At 32.6% G+C, this 18,842-nt stretch overlaps 1 protein-coding gene across 1 annotated transcript in view; it reads left to right on the top strand.

The window, feature by feature from the left end:
• The window catches only part of LOC140447571 (carboxylic ester hydrolase-like), a 45,440-nt gene continuing 26,598 nt past the window's right edge, over nucleotides 1-18,842 (top strand). The window contains exons 1-5 of the mRNA XM_072540297.1: nucleotides 1-139; nucleotides 6,991-7,155; nucleotides 10,966-11,097; nucleotides 13,150-13,297; nucleotides 17,252-17,437. Of these exons, the coding sequence (XP_072396398.1) occupies nucleotides 83-139; nucleotides 6,991-7,155; nucleotides 10,966-11,097; nucleotides 13,150-13,297; nucleotides 17,252-17,437 (688 nt within the window). The 5' untranslated portion in view covers nucleotides 1-82. The remainder of the gene's footprint in view (nucleotides 140-6,990; nucleotides 7,156-10,965; nucleotides 11,098-13,149; nucleotides 13,298-17,251; nucleotides 17,438-18,842) is intronic.

Below are 18,842 nucleotides of genomic sequence, written 5' to 3'. Positions count from 1 at the left end.
TAGCTGATAACACGCGTAAAGGACATATAAAATAGGATTTGATCTGTATATTATTTGTCTTTTCTATTTACAAAACCTTGCAATGGCACGTCTCAAATTGTTTATTTTTTGTGCGATTATATATTTCTCCGATACACGGGTGAGTATAATGTTTGTACATTTTAGTTAAATTTTATAAAATATGTCAGTCAGGAACATCACAAATAAAGCAGAAAAATAATTTGATGCATTAAAAAAATATAGAGTAGCTATCAATTTTCTAATTTAAAAAATTATTAAGAAGAGAGTTTTTTTCAGATCTGGGCAGGTATTAGGTAATCCTTTCGGATATTCTGGTTTTGTTTCGCGTAGTTCACAAGTACAAACTGATTATGTTGTTAGCAACACAATAAACATAATAATAATTTTAGGACCCACCTGAAAAGGTGCAAACAAGCTTACCACTTTTAACCCCCTACCCCCCGATTCCCTCTAAAACAAGAAAACGGAAAATATCGATTTACCAACAATGTTTACGCCGTAGAAAAAAATGTTTTAAATAAAAAGTATATCTGAGACGATTTTGAAGAAAATTCTTTATTAGCACTTTTTAGCTACCAGTGATTTTGAATGTCAGTTACGCGCTCAAAATAAATGTTAAATAAAATTTTTACCAAGTCGACGGTAAAAATTTGACATCTTTTGATTAGAGTGTCCTATGGAGAAAAATTAAAATGAGTTTTAAAGGTGAAATCTAAAGCTTTCATATAAATTTTCTTTATTTTGTCGCAAATGAAGTCAGTTTCTAAAAAGGTGTTAAATAAATAAACGTTTCGCGATGTTAACCTTTTTTTACATTTTCATGAGATCAATAAAATTTATCACTTCTTAACCGGTTACTATGAAGTTTTCATCGATAGAGCGTAGTCTTTAGAACATATACCTTGGCATTTCAGTTTTAAGTTTTGGCAATAAATTTGAGGATTTGTTGCCAAATTTGAATTATGGATTTGAATTATGCGTAAAAAAACTCGGAATTTAAACTTTCATATGAGAAATTATTTAAAGCATTCAAAAATGTAAGCAAGCAAGCAATTTAATTAAACTTGAGACTGTGAGGGCCTGTAAGACATGTTCACCCCTAATAATTACGTTCGGGTGTAACAATTCATTGGAGAGAGATGTATTAACTCGAGTAAAACAGGAGTCACTCCACCCTGCTCCAATGCACCAGACCATCCCTTTCCCTCCTATAGCACTCTGATAGGGGCGCAACTATCAAGAAAATGCTCTTCACATGGAAGTCCTGGGTAACAGCTAGGGATGGCGGTTTTTGACAAAACACCGGTTTTCGGTTATACCGGTTTTTTTTGCTTACGGTTTAACCTGGCGGTTATAACCTGCCAAAAAAAAACCGGTTTTTCCAAAAACCGGTTTTCGGTTTTTTTAATCCAATAGTTACAAAGTTACATTTACAATGCACTTAGTAATAATATGCAAGTATATTTTAAGTAAAAAAGTATAGATTAGAAGGTTACAAATAGGTTATATTATATGAAATGGATTTGACATTATGTTAGCCAGTATTTTTCATGAAGCCTATTGAGAAAAACTCGTTCATATCTATGTTGGTCGGTTAAGCGGCTTCTCTCATCTGACACAATATCATTCAATGATGACACCAGTCTCTCTGATGCCACCGAACTTCCGACCAACGACATGTATTTTTTTAGCTATAAAAGCCAAGCCTGGCATACAGGCTCTGTTCTGATCCCAGAATGAAAACGGATCACTTGGCAGCAAAGGCCGCTGCAGATATAGAGTCAGTTCATTTGAAAAAGAACTTTGAATCTGTGTGTCATGAGAACTTGAACTGAAACCACTGTTCACCAACTCCAGATTGTGTGAAGACCAAAGAGGGTTTGATTTTAAACTCACTTTGGCTTCTTCATTCTGGAAGGAGCCTAAATTGGATGTGACTGTCTCCGCTATATACGGATTCAGATATAGTTTTTTGAACCTCGGGTCCGTGATTGTAGCATGGCAAAGCAGGGGATTTCGTAAAAGCTTAGTGCCACTCTCTTGAAGGCTAGTTATAAGCTTTTGGCATAACTTTTGAGCTGTACAAAGGTTTGGCTTGAGGTTTTTTAAAAAATTTCGATAATAGACACAAGGGGGATAACAAGGCTAGCAGAAATGTACTGGGAACCTGAGATCTCCTTTGTGGCCTCATCGAAAGGCGATAAAATGCTTACAATTTTAGTGATTAGTTTTATATCTGAACCAGAAATCATCCTTGGTGCTTTTTTAATCGAGTGATTTGCCAATATTGCAACTATATATGGGGACAATAGTGTGAATCTTTTAAGCATATGGTATACAGAATTCCATCTGGTTGTAGTCAGATGCAGAGAGCAGTAAACCAAAATTATTATACTACTGCTCAACAGAGAGCGCTAAAATAATTCAGGTTCTATTGCCAATGAATATAATGAGAGTGGAATATAATATGCAATTATTGTATTCGATTAATAATGCGAATTTAATTTACCATTTAAAAATATAATCCTCTAAAATACCCACCAATTTTCCTCTCCTTCCAAACCCAAAAAATTCCCAACCCCAACCATTTCAACTTATAAAAAATTTCCCAGACTCTTTCAAATGGGATTTAAAAAAAATAATATCAACATAAATATTTTACTTAAAATAAATTGAATAATGCAATTCATCTTTTATTTTTACTACCATCAAAAAAAAATTATCATGTATTACGTTTAACACGTTTGTATATTTGTATAATAGGTACATTTGAACTCATTTAATACTTCCTGTATGGGTGTATCGTTTTGAAAACGTAGGGAAATCCTTGGAGATTCGTATTCGTAATCGGTAATTCGATATTTATAGTCAGAACATTATTTTTGGTAATCAGAAACACCCATTCATCCACTTTCAATGTCAAGTGTCAAGAGTCAAGTGTGAAAAATAGATGATGAACCAGATCACTTCTTATGTAAATATTATGATTACAAATACCTTTTCAACGAAATATTATATATAATAAAACTTAATTGTTTCTGGATGATGAGAGTTTGCACTTTCAGTTTGCTTCTGCATTTATAAAATAAAATAAAATTTGAATTATGGTTTTGTTTGGAATAATTACTTGAAAATAATAATTTTGATTGGGATCCAAAATAATACCTAACCTAATCCTAATCACCGTAAAAACCTAATAACCGGTTTTTACTTTAAAAATAAAAAACCGGTTATAACCGGGACAAAAAAACAACCGATAAAACCGGTTATTGCAAAGTAAAAACACCGGTTTTTGGTTAAAACCGGTAGGTTTTTCCCATCCCTAAACAGAACTCCAACATGGTTCCCAAACCGATTTAAATTCAGGACAGTGTGACGCGCTTTATTCCTGTACTCCTCTAGTGAGTTGTCCGCGAAAATAAAATTACTTGTTTGGGCCATAAGCCTCTGCTCCGGTTACATATCTACATAGACTACATTCGGTTCTGAGACTTGGTGCTCAAGAGTTTGGACCCTACGTGCCCAAATTTTTGTTTTTGTTTATTTTGCTTGTTAGCTTTCGTCGGTTTTTGTTAGTGTTTTGTTAATTTATTGCCTTGTTTAGTTTTCTCTCCATTATTTATTCTTGTTTTACTTTTGTCTACTTTTTATTTTATTTGACTTGACCTTTATTTGGTTTCTTTATTTATTCCACTATTTGTTGTTTAGGCCTTTTGTGTTTCCATTGGTAAATAGTCTCGTATTTTATAATCTCTCACAGTATGGGACTAGGATTGTTTTCCAGTTCTGCAAATTTTGTCGTGGCTCTATCCTTCATGATTTCCGTCACTCTAACTTGTTGCAGTTCCTTGTAACTGTTGTGAACTACATACATCCTCTTCTTTGTGGTGTTACAGATGTGTCTCTATGCGAGAAATGCATATGTAGTAGAGAAGTATCGGTGAAATGATATTGTTTATTAGTCTGATTTTAGTTTTAGTCCTCAGTTTGATTTTTCTGCCTGTGAGTTCTCTGATGGATGCTTTAGCCGTGTTGGTTTTTTGCACTGTGGCGTCTATGTGCTTTTTGAAAGTTATTCCTTTATCATTGATGACTCCCAGGTATTTTGCCTCACTTTTTCACTAGATGGGATTATTTTGTACAAAAAGTGGTTCCTCTGACTGCGGAAATCTTTTTTTCAATAGCACTGCTTGCGTTTTGTTGGAGATTAGGGCGATTTTCTATCTAATACTCCATTCCTCGATTTCGTCAAACGCAATTTGCAGGTTGTTAACTGCTATGTCTACATTTTGATGTTTAACCGCTATTGCAGTGTCATCAGCATAAAGGCTTAATAGGGTTCCTGGTGTTCGAAGAACGCCTGCGGTAAATATTAAATATAGCAAGGTGACAGGACCGCTCCCCATTGCCCTCCAGTCTCCGCGGGAGGTCATATTCGAACTCTAACTTAAGTAAGAGGAGATTAGTCTTGTCATCGCCCCGCTGTAACCATATCCTCTAATTTTGAACATCAAAAATGCTTTTTTCGTAAGTTTTTTAAAACTAAACAGCTTCAGCTACAAATTATATTTAAAACAGTCTTCGTTGAAGAATTTCCCGTGACGTGCGATCATTTTGTGATGTAAAGCTTAAATCCATCGTTTTTAGGCATATAGGCATATTAAATGCCTCTTATTTGTTGCCAAAACACAAAATCGAAATTCGAAATTTTGTGTTGTATGTTTTGAAGATTAGACTCCAATAATGAAAATTTTATAGCGACCTGTCAATGGATGTGATAAATTTTACTGATCTCATGAGAATCGTAAAAAATTGCAAAAATCGCACAACGTTTATTTATTTAATAGATTTATAGAAAGTGACTTAACAAAATACTCAAATTGCATACGAAAGCTGCACTCTTCGCCTTTACAACGCGTTTTGATTTTTGTTGATAAGATATTCTGATCAAAGGATTTTAAATTTTTACCGCAGAGTTGACAAAAATTTTATTTAAAATTGATTTCGAGCGCGTAACTGACATTGAAAATCATTAATCGTTTCAAGCGTTGTTTCTAAGAAATCGGTTCATTCTATAGAAAAAGTTCTAATTAATATTTTTGTCAAAAATGATTTTAGCTAAAAAATTTTATTGGAAACATTTTTTTCGACAGCGTACATATTCTTTGTAAATCGATTTTTTCCGTTTTCCCCCTGCAGCGAGGGTTTTAGCGTACAGCCGATATTTACGTTGTAAACTTTTTTGTATCTTTTTTAAGATCACAATATTGGTATTTTCATATAAATTCAGCTTGTTCGTATGATTTTTAGAGGACAAATTTTTGACGAGTTCTCAAACAATTGTGTCCACTTTTTTATATGATGGGCTATATGAAAAAGCCAAAAACCTAGCGTAAATAGGAAACAACAAACCAAGTTAATTAAAAAAAAAAAAACGGTGCAAGCATTGAAGTGATAAAACAGTTCACAAACCTGGACGTACAGTTAAATAAGCACGATAGCGAGAAAAAGGAAGGAGACGTATTGAAAAGAACTATGCTAGCTAAGAGAGCATATTACTTTACTTTATCGACGATATTTGGATCTAAAGAAAACTATAGGGAAGTAAAGTTCAAAGTTTATAAAACCATCATACGACTAATAGCAACATAAGGCTCAGAATCATCGATTGTAATAGAAAAAAAAAAAAAAATAAATCCTAACCATTAACACTTGTAAAACAAAGACATTTGTAAGAATATTAGAATCATTAAACACACTAAAATGTGAAAAATATGGTTTACCCATAAGTAACGTCAATATTTCAAAGAACCCACTATCACACACTATGCAAAAATATAAAGGCTGCGCTGGTTGGATGATATTATACCTTTTTTCGAAGCAAAGTGCAATGGAACGAATCATGCTTGGAATATCCCTAAGAGACAATATTAGAAACATCGAGATAACACGTAGAATGAATATTAGGGATATTGTGAAAGAAATTGCAAAAATGAAATGGCGCTGGGCAGGTCACGTAGCCCGATATAATGACAACAGGTGGACACGGAGAATTCTAGAATGGAGGCCAAGGACGACAACAAGAAGCATGGGAAGACCTCAAAAACGATGGGTAGATGACATAAGAACAGTGGCAGGCAAACAGTGGATTAATTGGCGCAAGATAGAAAAAGATGGAAGTAATTGGGGGAGACCTACTTTTAGGAGTGGATGGAAAATGGTTGACAAAGAAGAAGATACCTTTTTTCTAATACCTAGCAAAACGATTAGTGGTACCATCTTGGTGACACGACCAGTAACAAGATCAAAAAAGAGGTGGGTAAACTAAGTAACCATCGATGCTAGACAAATATTAAGGGTCAATATTTAGGACTGCAGCTGAAATCATAAATGGCTAAGGAGGCTAGAGCCTTATTTATGCTATAGTGAAATGACAGTTTTTTGCTGATTTCAAAATATCAACAAGGACAATTTCTTATTTTAAAGCCTAGTCCTCCAAGCATCTCTTTCTATTTTATCTTAAATTGTATCTTGTGTGCCTTAAAATCCTATTATGACTCTTTTTAACTCCTTTTAGCATACACACAAATTTAACATGCCTTTATTAATTACAAATTTTACTAATTAGACTACCGCCCGTTCTAATAACCTTGTAGTAACAACTACGTTCTTCTTTATTTCTTTATTAGTGATGGTATCAACTTCGTTACATAGACACGATCCTAATTTGTCTAGCTTGTAAAAAGCATCAAAATAAGCTTTTCTACAATTATATTAAATGATTTTTTATAATTACTTATTCTCATATTTATTAAATAATAAATTATTTCTTTTATTTCTAATTTTGATTATTTACAATTTGTATTATTTTCAGTATTTTTCTATTAGATTTTATTTTAAGTCTTTAAATGTTTATAAAATAATAATAAAAGGAAGTAAATCTTTTCAGTATCTTAATAATATTTTTAGGTAACGTCACCTGTTGCTGGAGATGCTGTTGATGATTTAATAATAACATTACCCACAGGGAGTAAAGTTCAAGGGCATATCCTTAAAAGCTTTGAAGGGAATGATTTCCAAGCTTTTGAAAATATACCATATGCAGAAGCTCCGGTTGGAAAGAACAGGTTAAAGGTACAATATAATAAAGTATAACAATGGAATGCAGGAAAGCTAATTAAAGACTTTGTATTATTGTGGCTTTTTGTTAGTCATCTTAAGACATATTCGCTTAACATGTATTGTTAGACTTACCTGAGAATAAAATAATATCATCATTAGTTGCCGCCTTCATGCGCCCTAACCTGCCTCAAAAGATTTTTCTATTCCATTCTGTCGAGTGTCTGTCTTCTCATGCCCTTACTCCAATCTACCTTAAATTTTCCTGCACATCGTCCAGATATGTGGGGTTAGGTCGCCCTTTGCTTCTTCTTCCGACCGGCCTATTTAGCATGAATATCTTAGGAGGATAACTTTCATCTATATCTACTATTTTCCACATTGATATATTTTATGTCAATACGATGTCAACTAGATTATACCAACCAGAGAATGCCAAAAAGGTTTTGTATTAACAATCTATATACGAAAGCAAATATTTTTCATTCAGTCTTGCCTAGCAAGTCTATTAACAAGCCAAAAAGAGCAAAACACGTGTCATAGAATGGCTAGTTTAACGGGATGTAAATATTCCTGCTTGTATATTATTTTCCACATCATTTTTCACTTTTTTTTCCTTACATGACGCATCAACCAAGCAGGGTTATTAGCGTGTATGGATTGTGATCCAGAGTTAGAACTTAACAATAGAATATTAACCATAGCAGTACATAAATAGAAATAAACCTAATTCTATACAAAGTAAAATATTAAATTTTTGATAACAACTTGCAGTCTTTGAGAAAGGCGAAAATATTTTTAGTATCACTGTCTTTTCCAAGAGCACTTTTTAATGTTGATGGTATGTTATAAATTTTGCGTTGCACATCGTACTTAGGGCACTGCAATAAACAATGTTTTTCCGTTATGGCACTTTTACACATGTCACACACAGGTTTATCAGCACATTTTAGTGAGTAGTTGTGTATTAACCGAGTATAACCAATCCGGAGGCGAGTGAAGGTAACTTGTTTTCTTCTATTATTAAATTTTGGGAATTTTTTATGATTAATATCAACTTCGTACAGCTTGGTTGGGGAGTTCTTCCATGTATCACGCCATATTGAATTAATCTTTTCCTTAAAGAATATTTTCAGGTCGGTGTGAAGAGATTTCGTAGTCTCTTCTGCGTTTGGGTTCGTAGGTACATTTTTTGCTATTTTGTCTACAACCTGGTTGCCTTTGATTCCAGTGATGGTACCCATATAAAATTAACTTTATTGTTCATATTTTCTGCATGTTTCTATTACTTTAGAAACACAACTTAAAATAACAGAAAGAAGACAGTTACAAAGTGAAAGGGACATTGACCCACAAACCATTCGGGCACTTAATAAGGACATATCGAAAGCTGTGAGAAGAGATATTAGGAAATTTAATCATGAAAAAATCGTACAGACTATAGAGCAGAGCAAAACAGGAGCATGAAGGTAATGAGACGAAAAATGGGGACAAGTAGAAAAGAAATTTTCCAGCTTAGGAATAAAGAGGGTGAAGTAACAACAGGCAGATAGAAAATACTTGAAATACTCAAAGAATTCTTCACTATATTATACACAAACCAAATTAACAATAACGTAAATGAAGATGGTAGACAAAAGGTTCAAAGCCAGGATCTGAGGACATTCCAGAAATTACTCAAGATGAGATACAATATGCACTCAAAAAAATTAAAAACAACAAGGCGCCCGGAGATGATGAAATAGTTACAGAAGCTATAAAACTTGCAGAACTTCTCTTCTGAAAAAAATACGAGACCTCTTTAATCTCTGCTTGGATAGTCAAAAAGTTCCTATAGCTTGGAATAACTCCATTCCAATTCTTCTACTTAAAAAGGGTGACAACAAGAACCTATAGAATTACAGGCCAATTTCTCAACTCAACCATTTATACAAACTGTACACCAGAATAATAACCAATCGATTGGAAACAAAATTTGAGCTATATCAGGCTGGTTTTAGCCCCAACTACGGTACAAATGACCACTTATAGTGAATAAAAGTCTTGATTGAAAAATCAATTGAATACAATATACATCTAGTTCTAACATTTATAGACTTCCATAAAGCATTTGATACTATCGAACTACCCGCACTTCTAAAGGCATTGGAAGAGTGTCGAATTGATCACAGGTAGGTACACCAATATTATAGAAAATATATACAGAAATGCTACAACAACTATAAATCTGCACGATCCTACCAATAAGATACATATCAGAAGAGGTATTCGACAGGGAGATACTATGTCGCCTAAGTTGTTCATTACTGTACTTGAACATGGTTTAAAGTCACTGGAATGGGAAAGTAAAGGAATACATATTGATGATGATATGCTTAGTCATCTACGATTCGCAGATGATATTGTTCTGATTTTAGATGATCTAAAGGCTGCCAGTGATATGTTGAATAAACTCAGCGATGCAGCACGTAAAGTAGGTCTAAATATTAACTACCAAAAGACAAAAATGATGACTTATTTAGTTCCGAGCCATCCTTTAAGGGTAGAAGACGTCAAAATTGAAATTGTTGACAGCTACATACACCCTGGATAAAAATTAGCAGAGACAATCAAACTGCTGAGCTGCTAAGAAGAATAACACTGCGATGGGCAGTATATGGAAGACTGCGTAATATTTTTAAAGGTGATATACCTATCAGCTTAAAAAGAAGAGCCTTTAATCAGTGTGTCCTGCCTGTCCTTACATATGGCGCAGAGACACTTACCCTAACAAGGACATATACACGAAAACTACGCAAGTAGGAAAAGTGACGCAACGTAGAATGGAAAGATCATTGTTAGGCATAACGTTGCGAGATAGGGTAAGAAACGAAGAAATCCGTAGAAAAAGTGGTGTAGAAGACATTATAAAACACATAGCCAAAATTAAATGGCGGTGGGCAGGACACGTCGCTAGAATGAAGGATAATAGGTGGACCAAAAAAATCTTGGAGTGGAGACCGAGAGCGGATAGACGAAACCCGAGAAGACCACCCACAAGATGAACTGACGACATAAAGAGGATTTGTACCAACTGGATTTCAGCAGCGCAATATAGATCTAAATGGAGGTTTTTCGAGGAGGCCTATGTTCAGCAGTGGACGACTATTAGCTGATGATGATGAGGCTGTCTTGTATGTGCCATATGCCAGTGATTTTTCTAAAATTTGTCACAGGGTTGCAATCTGATGAATTGTCGATTTACCACCTCTGAAACCAGCCTAGTATTTTCCTAATATTTATTCTGCATATGGTGCCATACAATGAAATAGTATAGTGTAGAATATTTTATACGCTGCATTTAGAAGCGTAATTATTTTGTGGTTACTACATTTAAAGATATCTCTTTTTTTGTGTATACTGCAAAGTATTTCAAGATTCCAATCGCTGGGTAAAAATTTTTGCGTCCATATTTTTTTTATTATTTGCTCTAGTGCCATTGTGGCATCGGTGACCTTTATATAGTTCAGCCGGGAGATTATCTATTCCAACTGATTTGTTTTTGCCTAATTTTTTAAATCCATCTTTACCTTTAAGAATCATTAGTGGTTCTGTTTTCCTCTCTGGTGGCTAAACAGCAATATAATTGAATCAATGTCATTAGTTAGCGAAATAGGCGTATTTGATGTAGTATTTACCAAGTTCCATAACAAATTTCAAACACTCTTTAATTGATATACCATACTACAATTTTTTTTAAATTAATCTACAAACGATCATTATTATTGAGCAAAGTATTAATAATTGCACAAAATATAATACAAATTGTATGTTTAACATCGTTAGGTATCCAGCCCGAAAGAACCATGGGAAGGAGTTTTCAATGCAACTAGTAGTACGAAAGCATGTTCACAATTTCTTGATGACAATGTTATTGGGGAAGAAGATTGTCTTGTTTTAAACGTATATAGGCCATCGGTAAGTTAGTTATTTCTATAATAGATAATACCATATTAGAAGTGAAGATGTCAGTGTCTTTTGTTTAAATTAAATTAATAAATTCTGTAACGATAAAAATGTTGAAAATCTAAAATAACACTAATATCTAATCGAATGATGTTAAACATGGAAAATATAGCATCCGCTAGTTAAGAAGAACCACCAATTTTGTCATGATAATGTTTAGGAGAATTAATATATAGGATCAATAATATTATAAAAATTATTAATGATCTCACCAGGCATAATCTCTGACGTCTTTTCCATAGCTTTCGGGGTCTCAGACTCCTGAGCCTTAAGACAATTTAACCCAATTTACCTAGTCCGAAAATACTTCCGAAAGGAGCTAAAACTCTTTGAAGATGGCGCCTTGTAAATAGTTTTTTTAAATACTTATATTTAAAAAAAAAACAGAACCTTGCACAATTATTTATCCTCCAGAGATGAATCGATTACATTAATTGCGGATGTCTAGCACCGATCATAGGCTGTTTTGGGTAGGTCAACGATTATTTTAACGCATAGCTTTTTTATCTTTAACTAAGCATTCGTGATACTACATTATTAAATTTTCAGGTATTCTAGTACAAAAAGGTACTTTTACTTTAAGTCTGTAGGATATACCGTTTTCTAAAAAAATAGATTTTTAGAAAAATTTTCGTTTTTTCATCGTAAAAGTTAAATTAATAGGTATTTGAATAAATTTTATAAATTATCTTTGTTTCAAAAAATCCAGCACACGAGTTGTTGAAAAAAGTTTGGGAAAAGAAGAAAAAATTCAAACTCAAAACAAAATTTTATTTAAAGGTTTCTAAAAACAAAGTATTTATTACGATGGTACGAAACTGACAGAAAAGAACATGTATCAAAGGTAGATAATTACAAAAGTTGCTCGATATGATGATAATTTTTTTATTCATAAATTTGCCCTTTTGTCATAAATTCCAAAGCTATTTCTAAATTCGTTTCAAGCATCTTAGCTTATTCTTAGCCAGATTTGTGCACGATTTTATATTAAAACAGATTTAATAAACGCTTTTATATATCCTTATATATATATATATATATATATATATATATATATATATATATATATATATATATATATATATATATATATATATATATATATATATATATGTATACATAATGTCAATAGTTAGTCCAAAAAATATAATCAAATACTAAAGCTCTTTTGACTAGGTATCTATCGTACCACTCAAGTAAATGATGTGCAGCCCCAAAATATACAGGAATGAGTGCCTTAAGAACCGGCAAAAAAACGCAAAAGATAGAAAACATAATACGTTGTGAAACAGAGATGAAAGTAGTAGAGGTGAGAAATTATCGATATTAACCTATAATTTACTTAACATTGTATTAGAATTATCGAAAATTTCCCACCTTTAGACGTTAGCTTATGAGCTTGTTGACTTCAGTCATAGTAATGCGTATCACGTAATGTAAGTAAAAACAGTTTAAGTAGTAGTATTTTTTTAACCAAAATTAAACTATTGATCAATAATAAACTATGATTTGAGACGTGGCATACACTCTTCTCAATACAGAATTATTATAGCTTGTTATTCTGTATTCGTCAAAACAGAATTAAATTATCAAAATACTACTAATTAAACTGTTTACTTACATTTGCTTTATTGCCTTCAATCAGTTTTTACTTTATGCGAAATTTAAAAAATGTAAATATTCGACGTCATACTTGTAATATTATGACTGAAGTCAACTAGCCTAGCTCATAAGCTAACGTCTAAAGGTGAGAAACTATGGATAGTCCTAATGTAATTTAATGTAAATTAGAGGTTTCTATCGATAATTTCCCACCTCTACTACTTTCATCTCTTTTTATTTCACAACGTTTTATGTTTTCTATCTTTTGCGTTATTTTGCCGGTTCTTAAGGCACTCATCACTGTATAGAGATATGGTATGGTACATATGGTATACGGTATAATAGTTTTAATTTAATATTATTTCTTGTTTATTTGCTTTAGTTAATCCAGTAACTTTTTAGAAAGCTGATAATCAAGAGGCACTACCTGTATATTTATGGATTTATGGGGGTTCTTTTCTGGTTGGATATGGTACTTTGTATAATCCCAAATTCCTGATTGATTATGATATTATTATTGTTACAATTAACTATAGACTCGGAGTTTTAGGTAAGCCTTTATTTAGAAATAATGAATATTAGTTAGTTTAGATTTAGATAAAAAGCATATTTTAGTTTGGAAATAAAATTATAAAATTTTGCAAACTGCGGCTCTGAAAAGATTTGTGGTTGTTGTGTTGAACCACTTACGTAGATTTTTCAGCCAGTAAATTCTTTGCCTTCCTTGTCCCCGTTTTCCTTCTTATTTTTACTTCTAGAATCAACTGCAGCAACCCATATCTTTCGCTGTTTCTTATGATGTTACTGAGGTTTTTAAATTTGGCTGTTTTTATTGTGGTTAATACCTCCTTTTCTTTTTGTATTCTTACTAAAACGTTCTGGTTAGTAACGTGGTCAGTATAGGATATCTTTAGGATACTCCGATAAAGCTACATCTCGAAAGCCTCAATTTTCTTACAGGCAGCGTGTGAAGGTGCCAGAGTCAATAGAATCATCATTAACAATATAAGATATGCCGATGACACCGTAGTATTAGCAGAAACAAGACCAACTAAAAATATTGATGAACATATTATCAGAAGAAAGTCACAGGCTGGGCTTGGACATTAACTTTTCAAAAACCAAAATTCTGGTATTCCACAAAAACACCCATGAACAAGTTACACCTAACATACAAATAAATGGTATCACCCTTCAGAGTTCCCAAAGCATCATATGGGCAGAGAACTAAATAGTCAACTAGACCACTAAAAAAAAATTAGAAGACGCATTGAAATAGCAAGATCTGGTTTCATGAATACGCGTAAAATGCTCTGTAACCTAAAGCTATCAGTCTCAATAAGATTAAGAACACTAAAGTGTTATGTGTGGTCTCTATTATTATATGGCTAGAGACCTGGACATTAAAACAATATGACGTCAACAAATCAAATTCATTTGAAATGTGGATGTACCGCCGAATGTTAAGAATAAGCTTCACCAGCAGAACTACGAATGAAGAAGTACTGAGAGTAATGAACACACGTCCTCATCTGGTCAATACTATCAAAACCAGAAAGACGCCATATCTAGGACACATAATGCGGCATAGGGAATTTAAGCAGCTTCAGGTAATATTAGAAGGCAAGATTGAAGGTAAAAGGGGCATAGGACGAAATAAAATATCTTGGCTGCGAAACATCAGAGATTGGACCCCCACAAGAGGCAACGAATTAATTCATCAAGCCCAAAACACAGAGAAATTTGCCATATTGATTGCCAACCTCAACAGAGAAGGCACAGAGGAGGAGGAACGTCTGTGAGAGTCTATAACACCGGTGGCATTAGCCATTTTTTAAAATGCAGATCTTGCTTTCTCCATCCTAGATTTTATTTCTAGAGAATGGTCCCAATTTTCATTGACGTTCGTACTAAGGTAGGTGTATATTTTTACTCTTTCTATTAGTTGACCATTTACACTGATTCTTTCAATTTGCTGTTCCTTCTTAGAGATCATCATACATTTTGTTTTCTTAATGTTTAGTGAAAGTTCATTTCTCTAACTTACTTCTGTGATTCTATTTATTAACTTCTGGAGGGCTTCATAACTGTCAGCGAATACCAACGTATCATCCGCGTATCTGATGATATTGATAATTCTCCGTTAATTCGAATTCCGGCTTTAACATCTTCTACTACTTCTTGAAAGATTTCCTCAGAGTATATGTTAAACAGCAAAGGGTGATAGTATACATCCCTGTCGGACCTCACGTTTCATTTTAATATCATCCGATTCTTCTGCCTCTGTATGGATAGACGATGTTTAATTTCAGTAAAGATTACTAATAATTTTTAGAACACAGGTGTTTATTTCAATATTTATTAATATATCCATCTGCTAGTAGTGTTTGACTGTATCAAATGCTTTATGGTAATCAATGAAACATGCATAAATATCGCGATTCACATCTCTAGATTATTAAAATAGCACTTATATGCTAAAGAGAGCCTCCATCGTACCCACTGCGTTACGAAAACCAAACTGTGCTAATTTTTTCTTTACATAGACTATACAATATCCTATGATATATGATTTTTAGAAATAACTTGGATGCTTGGATGGCTTGGAATTCATAGCAGAATACGAATTTTGTTTTCTTTAGTAGAGCAATAAACTTTGACTTCAGCCATAATCTTGGTATTACTCCGTTTAAATATTTGTCATTCAATATTTTTGTTAATCGTTGAGAACCGTCGGTATTAAACAGCTTTATGAGTTCAGTCTACGCACTATCAGGTCCAGAAGCTTTGCCATCTTTTAGTTGTGATATTGCTTTTTCCACTTCATCTCATGTGATTGGTAAGTGGTCATTAAATATGTAGGATGGAGGTTTTTTTGACCTATTATGATCAAAGAGCTCTGATATGCATTTGGCCCATATACATATTTCTTGATTTTTATCGGTGATGATATTCTCCGGTTGATCTCCAAGTAACTTCTAAGTGTTTGCAACTCCAAACTGTTAGTTTTAATTTTTTATGTCACTTTTAAGGTAAAAAGCAGTGTTTTTTGATAATTTATATTTTTATTGTATCAAATCAATATCTCAGGGTAAAATTAGTAGACTACTTAATGAAATTACATTAAAAAGCTTTAATTTGAGCTATAATACATTACATTTGACACAATAGTTTATACAAAATTAACGATTCAAAGTCCAAAAATGTTAATTTACTCGCCAATTTTAATTTTTTCAAAAAAATCTTTTTGTAAAAATTTTGTAAAAATTCATTTTGTGGGCAAAGAGCATTACCTTGTATTTTTTTTTTAATTACAAATCGAACGACCCTTCCTAATATCCGATCGGTCAGTGCTCTTTTGAGATACGTTTTAGAAAGTGTAATTTGAGCTGTAATTAAAAGAGCTACAATATAATGCTTCTTGCACAAAAAAGAAGAATTTTTCCTAAAGTTAATTCAAAAATTAAAAATATTGAAAAAGTCACTTTTTTGGACTTTCAAATCGTAGGTTTGAATAAACTACCGGGTCAAATTGAATGTAGCATTTAATTTAAGCTTAAATTTATGCCTTTTTATGTACTTTTATTCAATATTCTGCTCATTTCATACCAAGATATTGATTTAATCCAATAAAAATAAAAATAACCGAAAAATACCGTTTTTTGCACCTTAAAAATTATAACCAATAGTTTAGAGTAGCAAACATATAGAGGTTACTGCAGGTGTTGCCCTTTATAAAACTGCGCTGTTTTCAAAAATTCACTAATTAATGCACTTTTTTTCCTTACAACTTGGACTATAGTCACGAACTTATCAGCTAATGCAAAAGATTTTAGACCCATATATTTTGATATTTTTATTTTATTATTACTCTGTTATTTTTTTTTTAATGAAAAAGTGATAAACAGATTATAAGCAGAGAAACGAATATTGCAAATGATCTAACAATAAAGACCTAATGTTTGGGTCACTTGGTATGACCTTAAAACAAGTGATATTCCGCAATTGATAACCAAGGATACAGGGTAAAAATTTAGTATCATAAGAAAAAATTATCCTGGTCGCGTCACATCTAACCTATAAGAAACTCGATAGGAGTAGAATTTGAAGAACATATAGATTCTTGTTATTTTTCTTCTTCTTCTAATGGTACTAAAACCCTTTGTGGGTCTGAACCTGATTAACAATGTCCTTCCATTCTGCTCTGTCTGATATTTTCCTTCGCCACTGCCTAATGTTCATGGTTTTACGATCTTCCTTTACATCGTCTATCCACCTTTTTTAGGGCCCTCCTCTTGTCCTATTTGCTTCATATTTAAGAAAGAGCTTATACTCGTATAAACAGTGGAATTCTACAATAGATTACTTCTAATAATAAAGGCAGCAAATAAATAATACAAGATGTCGTTTTAATTTTAATTAACTAGACCGAATAGCATACCAGTTAAAAATATTCACACGATTATATTTTGCAAAATGTTAAATCTCATATTTTTCATGACAGGGTTCTTAACAACGAACGATGATAATATTCCGGCCAACTTGGGACTAAAGGATCAATTGCTTGCTCTTCAATGGGTACACGACAATATTATTGCCTTTGGAGGGGATCCCAATCAAGTTACAATAGGTGGGGAAAGTGCTGGAAGTATATCCGTTGGATTTCATTGGCTCAACAAACAAGCTCGAGGTATATATTTTCTTACACATTTTTTTTCAGTTTAAATTATAAATGAAGCGTATTATACGATGCATGAAATAAAATTCTTCATGAATATGGTATATTGATGAATATGATGAGTAAATTAATAGATATGAGCTAGAGACTCGCCGTGAGTGGCTAGCTTTCTTAAAAACTGATAGGTTTCTCTTTGTTATTTAAAGGTAAATTTACCATAAAAGATATTAAAGTATTCTTATCTAATACTATATTTCAAACAAATCAAATCTGTTGTTTTGATTATACAGAGTGGAACAGCCAGATATAATAAATTCGATAATAAATGGGGACGTGTTCAAAACGTCAACAAAAAAACGCTTTGAAACGACGATAGGCATTTTTAGTTAAGCAATTGTTTCAGTTAAAAAATATTTGCCAATTTACTCTCAATGCTTCTGTAGATCTTATATAATAAGACCTAAATAAGAACGGAATTTTTTTTCCGATATCTGTAATATAACAAAAATTAGTTTAGCAATCTTGGACATGTGAGGCAGACAAAAAAAAGCAGCTGTCAATGTAATGAGTTATGATTTCAAATGAGAAATTATAACTGAGCTTGTGGTATACCCACATATTTCAAAATAACAGCCCTAATGTTTGATGTTTGTCATTTATCTCGATTATTTGAACATTAAAATAAAATAATATGCATCTCTATAAAATATTATTAAAGCAGGAACTCATGGAAGACGAGTTTGATAGGAGATCGTAATTTTATGATCAAATGATGGCAATGTAAGATAACAATGTAAACAATTAGAACATGTTTTGTTTTTAATGAATATACCTTTACGTTTCACAAACATGCCAATCGTCAGAATTGCAGCTATTGGTCTAGGGAAAATCCTCACTGGATGAAAGAACATAAACAGTATACTAAAAAGGTTAATTTATGGGCAAACATTGTTTGTTAGAGATCAGATCATATTTTTCATTGATGGCAAGTGGAATGGCGATCATTACTTTTTAAAGTAATGTCATATTATCTTAAACAAACTTATATTCTGATTTACCAAACCCAGCAAGCTCCAGACAATATATAATATACTTTCAGCAAGTTTCAGCAAATCAATGTTCGACAGTATCTCAACCGAATATTTCCAAATCGGTGAACAGGAAGGCGCGAATCGATAGAATGGTCAGCACGATCTCCTGATCTTACTATATTAGACTTTTTCTTATTTAGATATGTCAACAATATTTTATACACAAATAAATCTCTCAACTTAACTGACTTAAGAAGACAAATAACGCTTATGGTTATATTAATAACCCCTAATATGTTGCGAAACTTTTATTTAAGGGAAATATGTTACCAAGACGTTTACGGCTAGCATTCTGAACATCCTTTATATTCACATTAATATATTTT

This window comes from Diabrotica undecimpunctata, chromosome 1, assembly GCF_040954645.1.
Source record: "Diabrotica undecimpunctata isolate CICGRU chromosome 1, icDiaUnde3, whole genome shotgun sequence".
Classification (NCBI taxonomy): domain Eukaryota; kingdom Metazoa; phylum Arthropoda; class Insecta; order Coleoptera; family Chrysomelidae; genus Diabrotica; species Diabrotica undecimpunctata.
The sequence above is the reverse complement of the archived record's forward strand: the minus strand, read 5'-3'. Positions and strand labels throughout refer to the sequence as shown.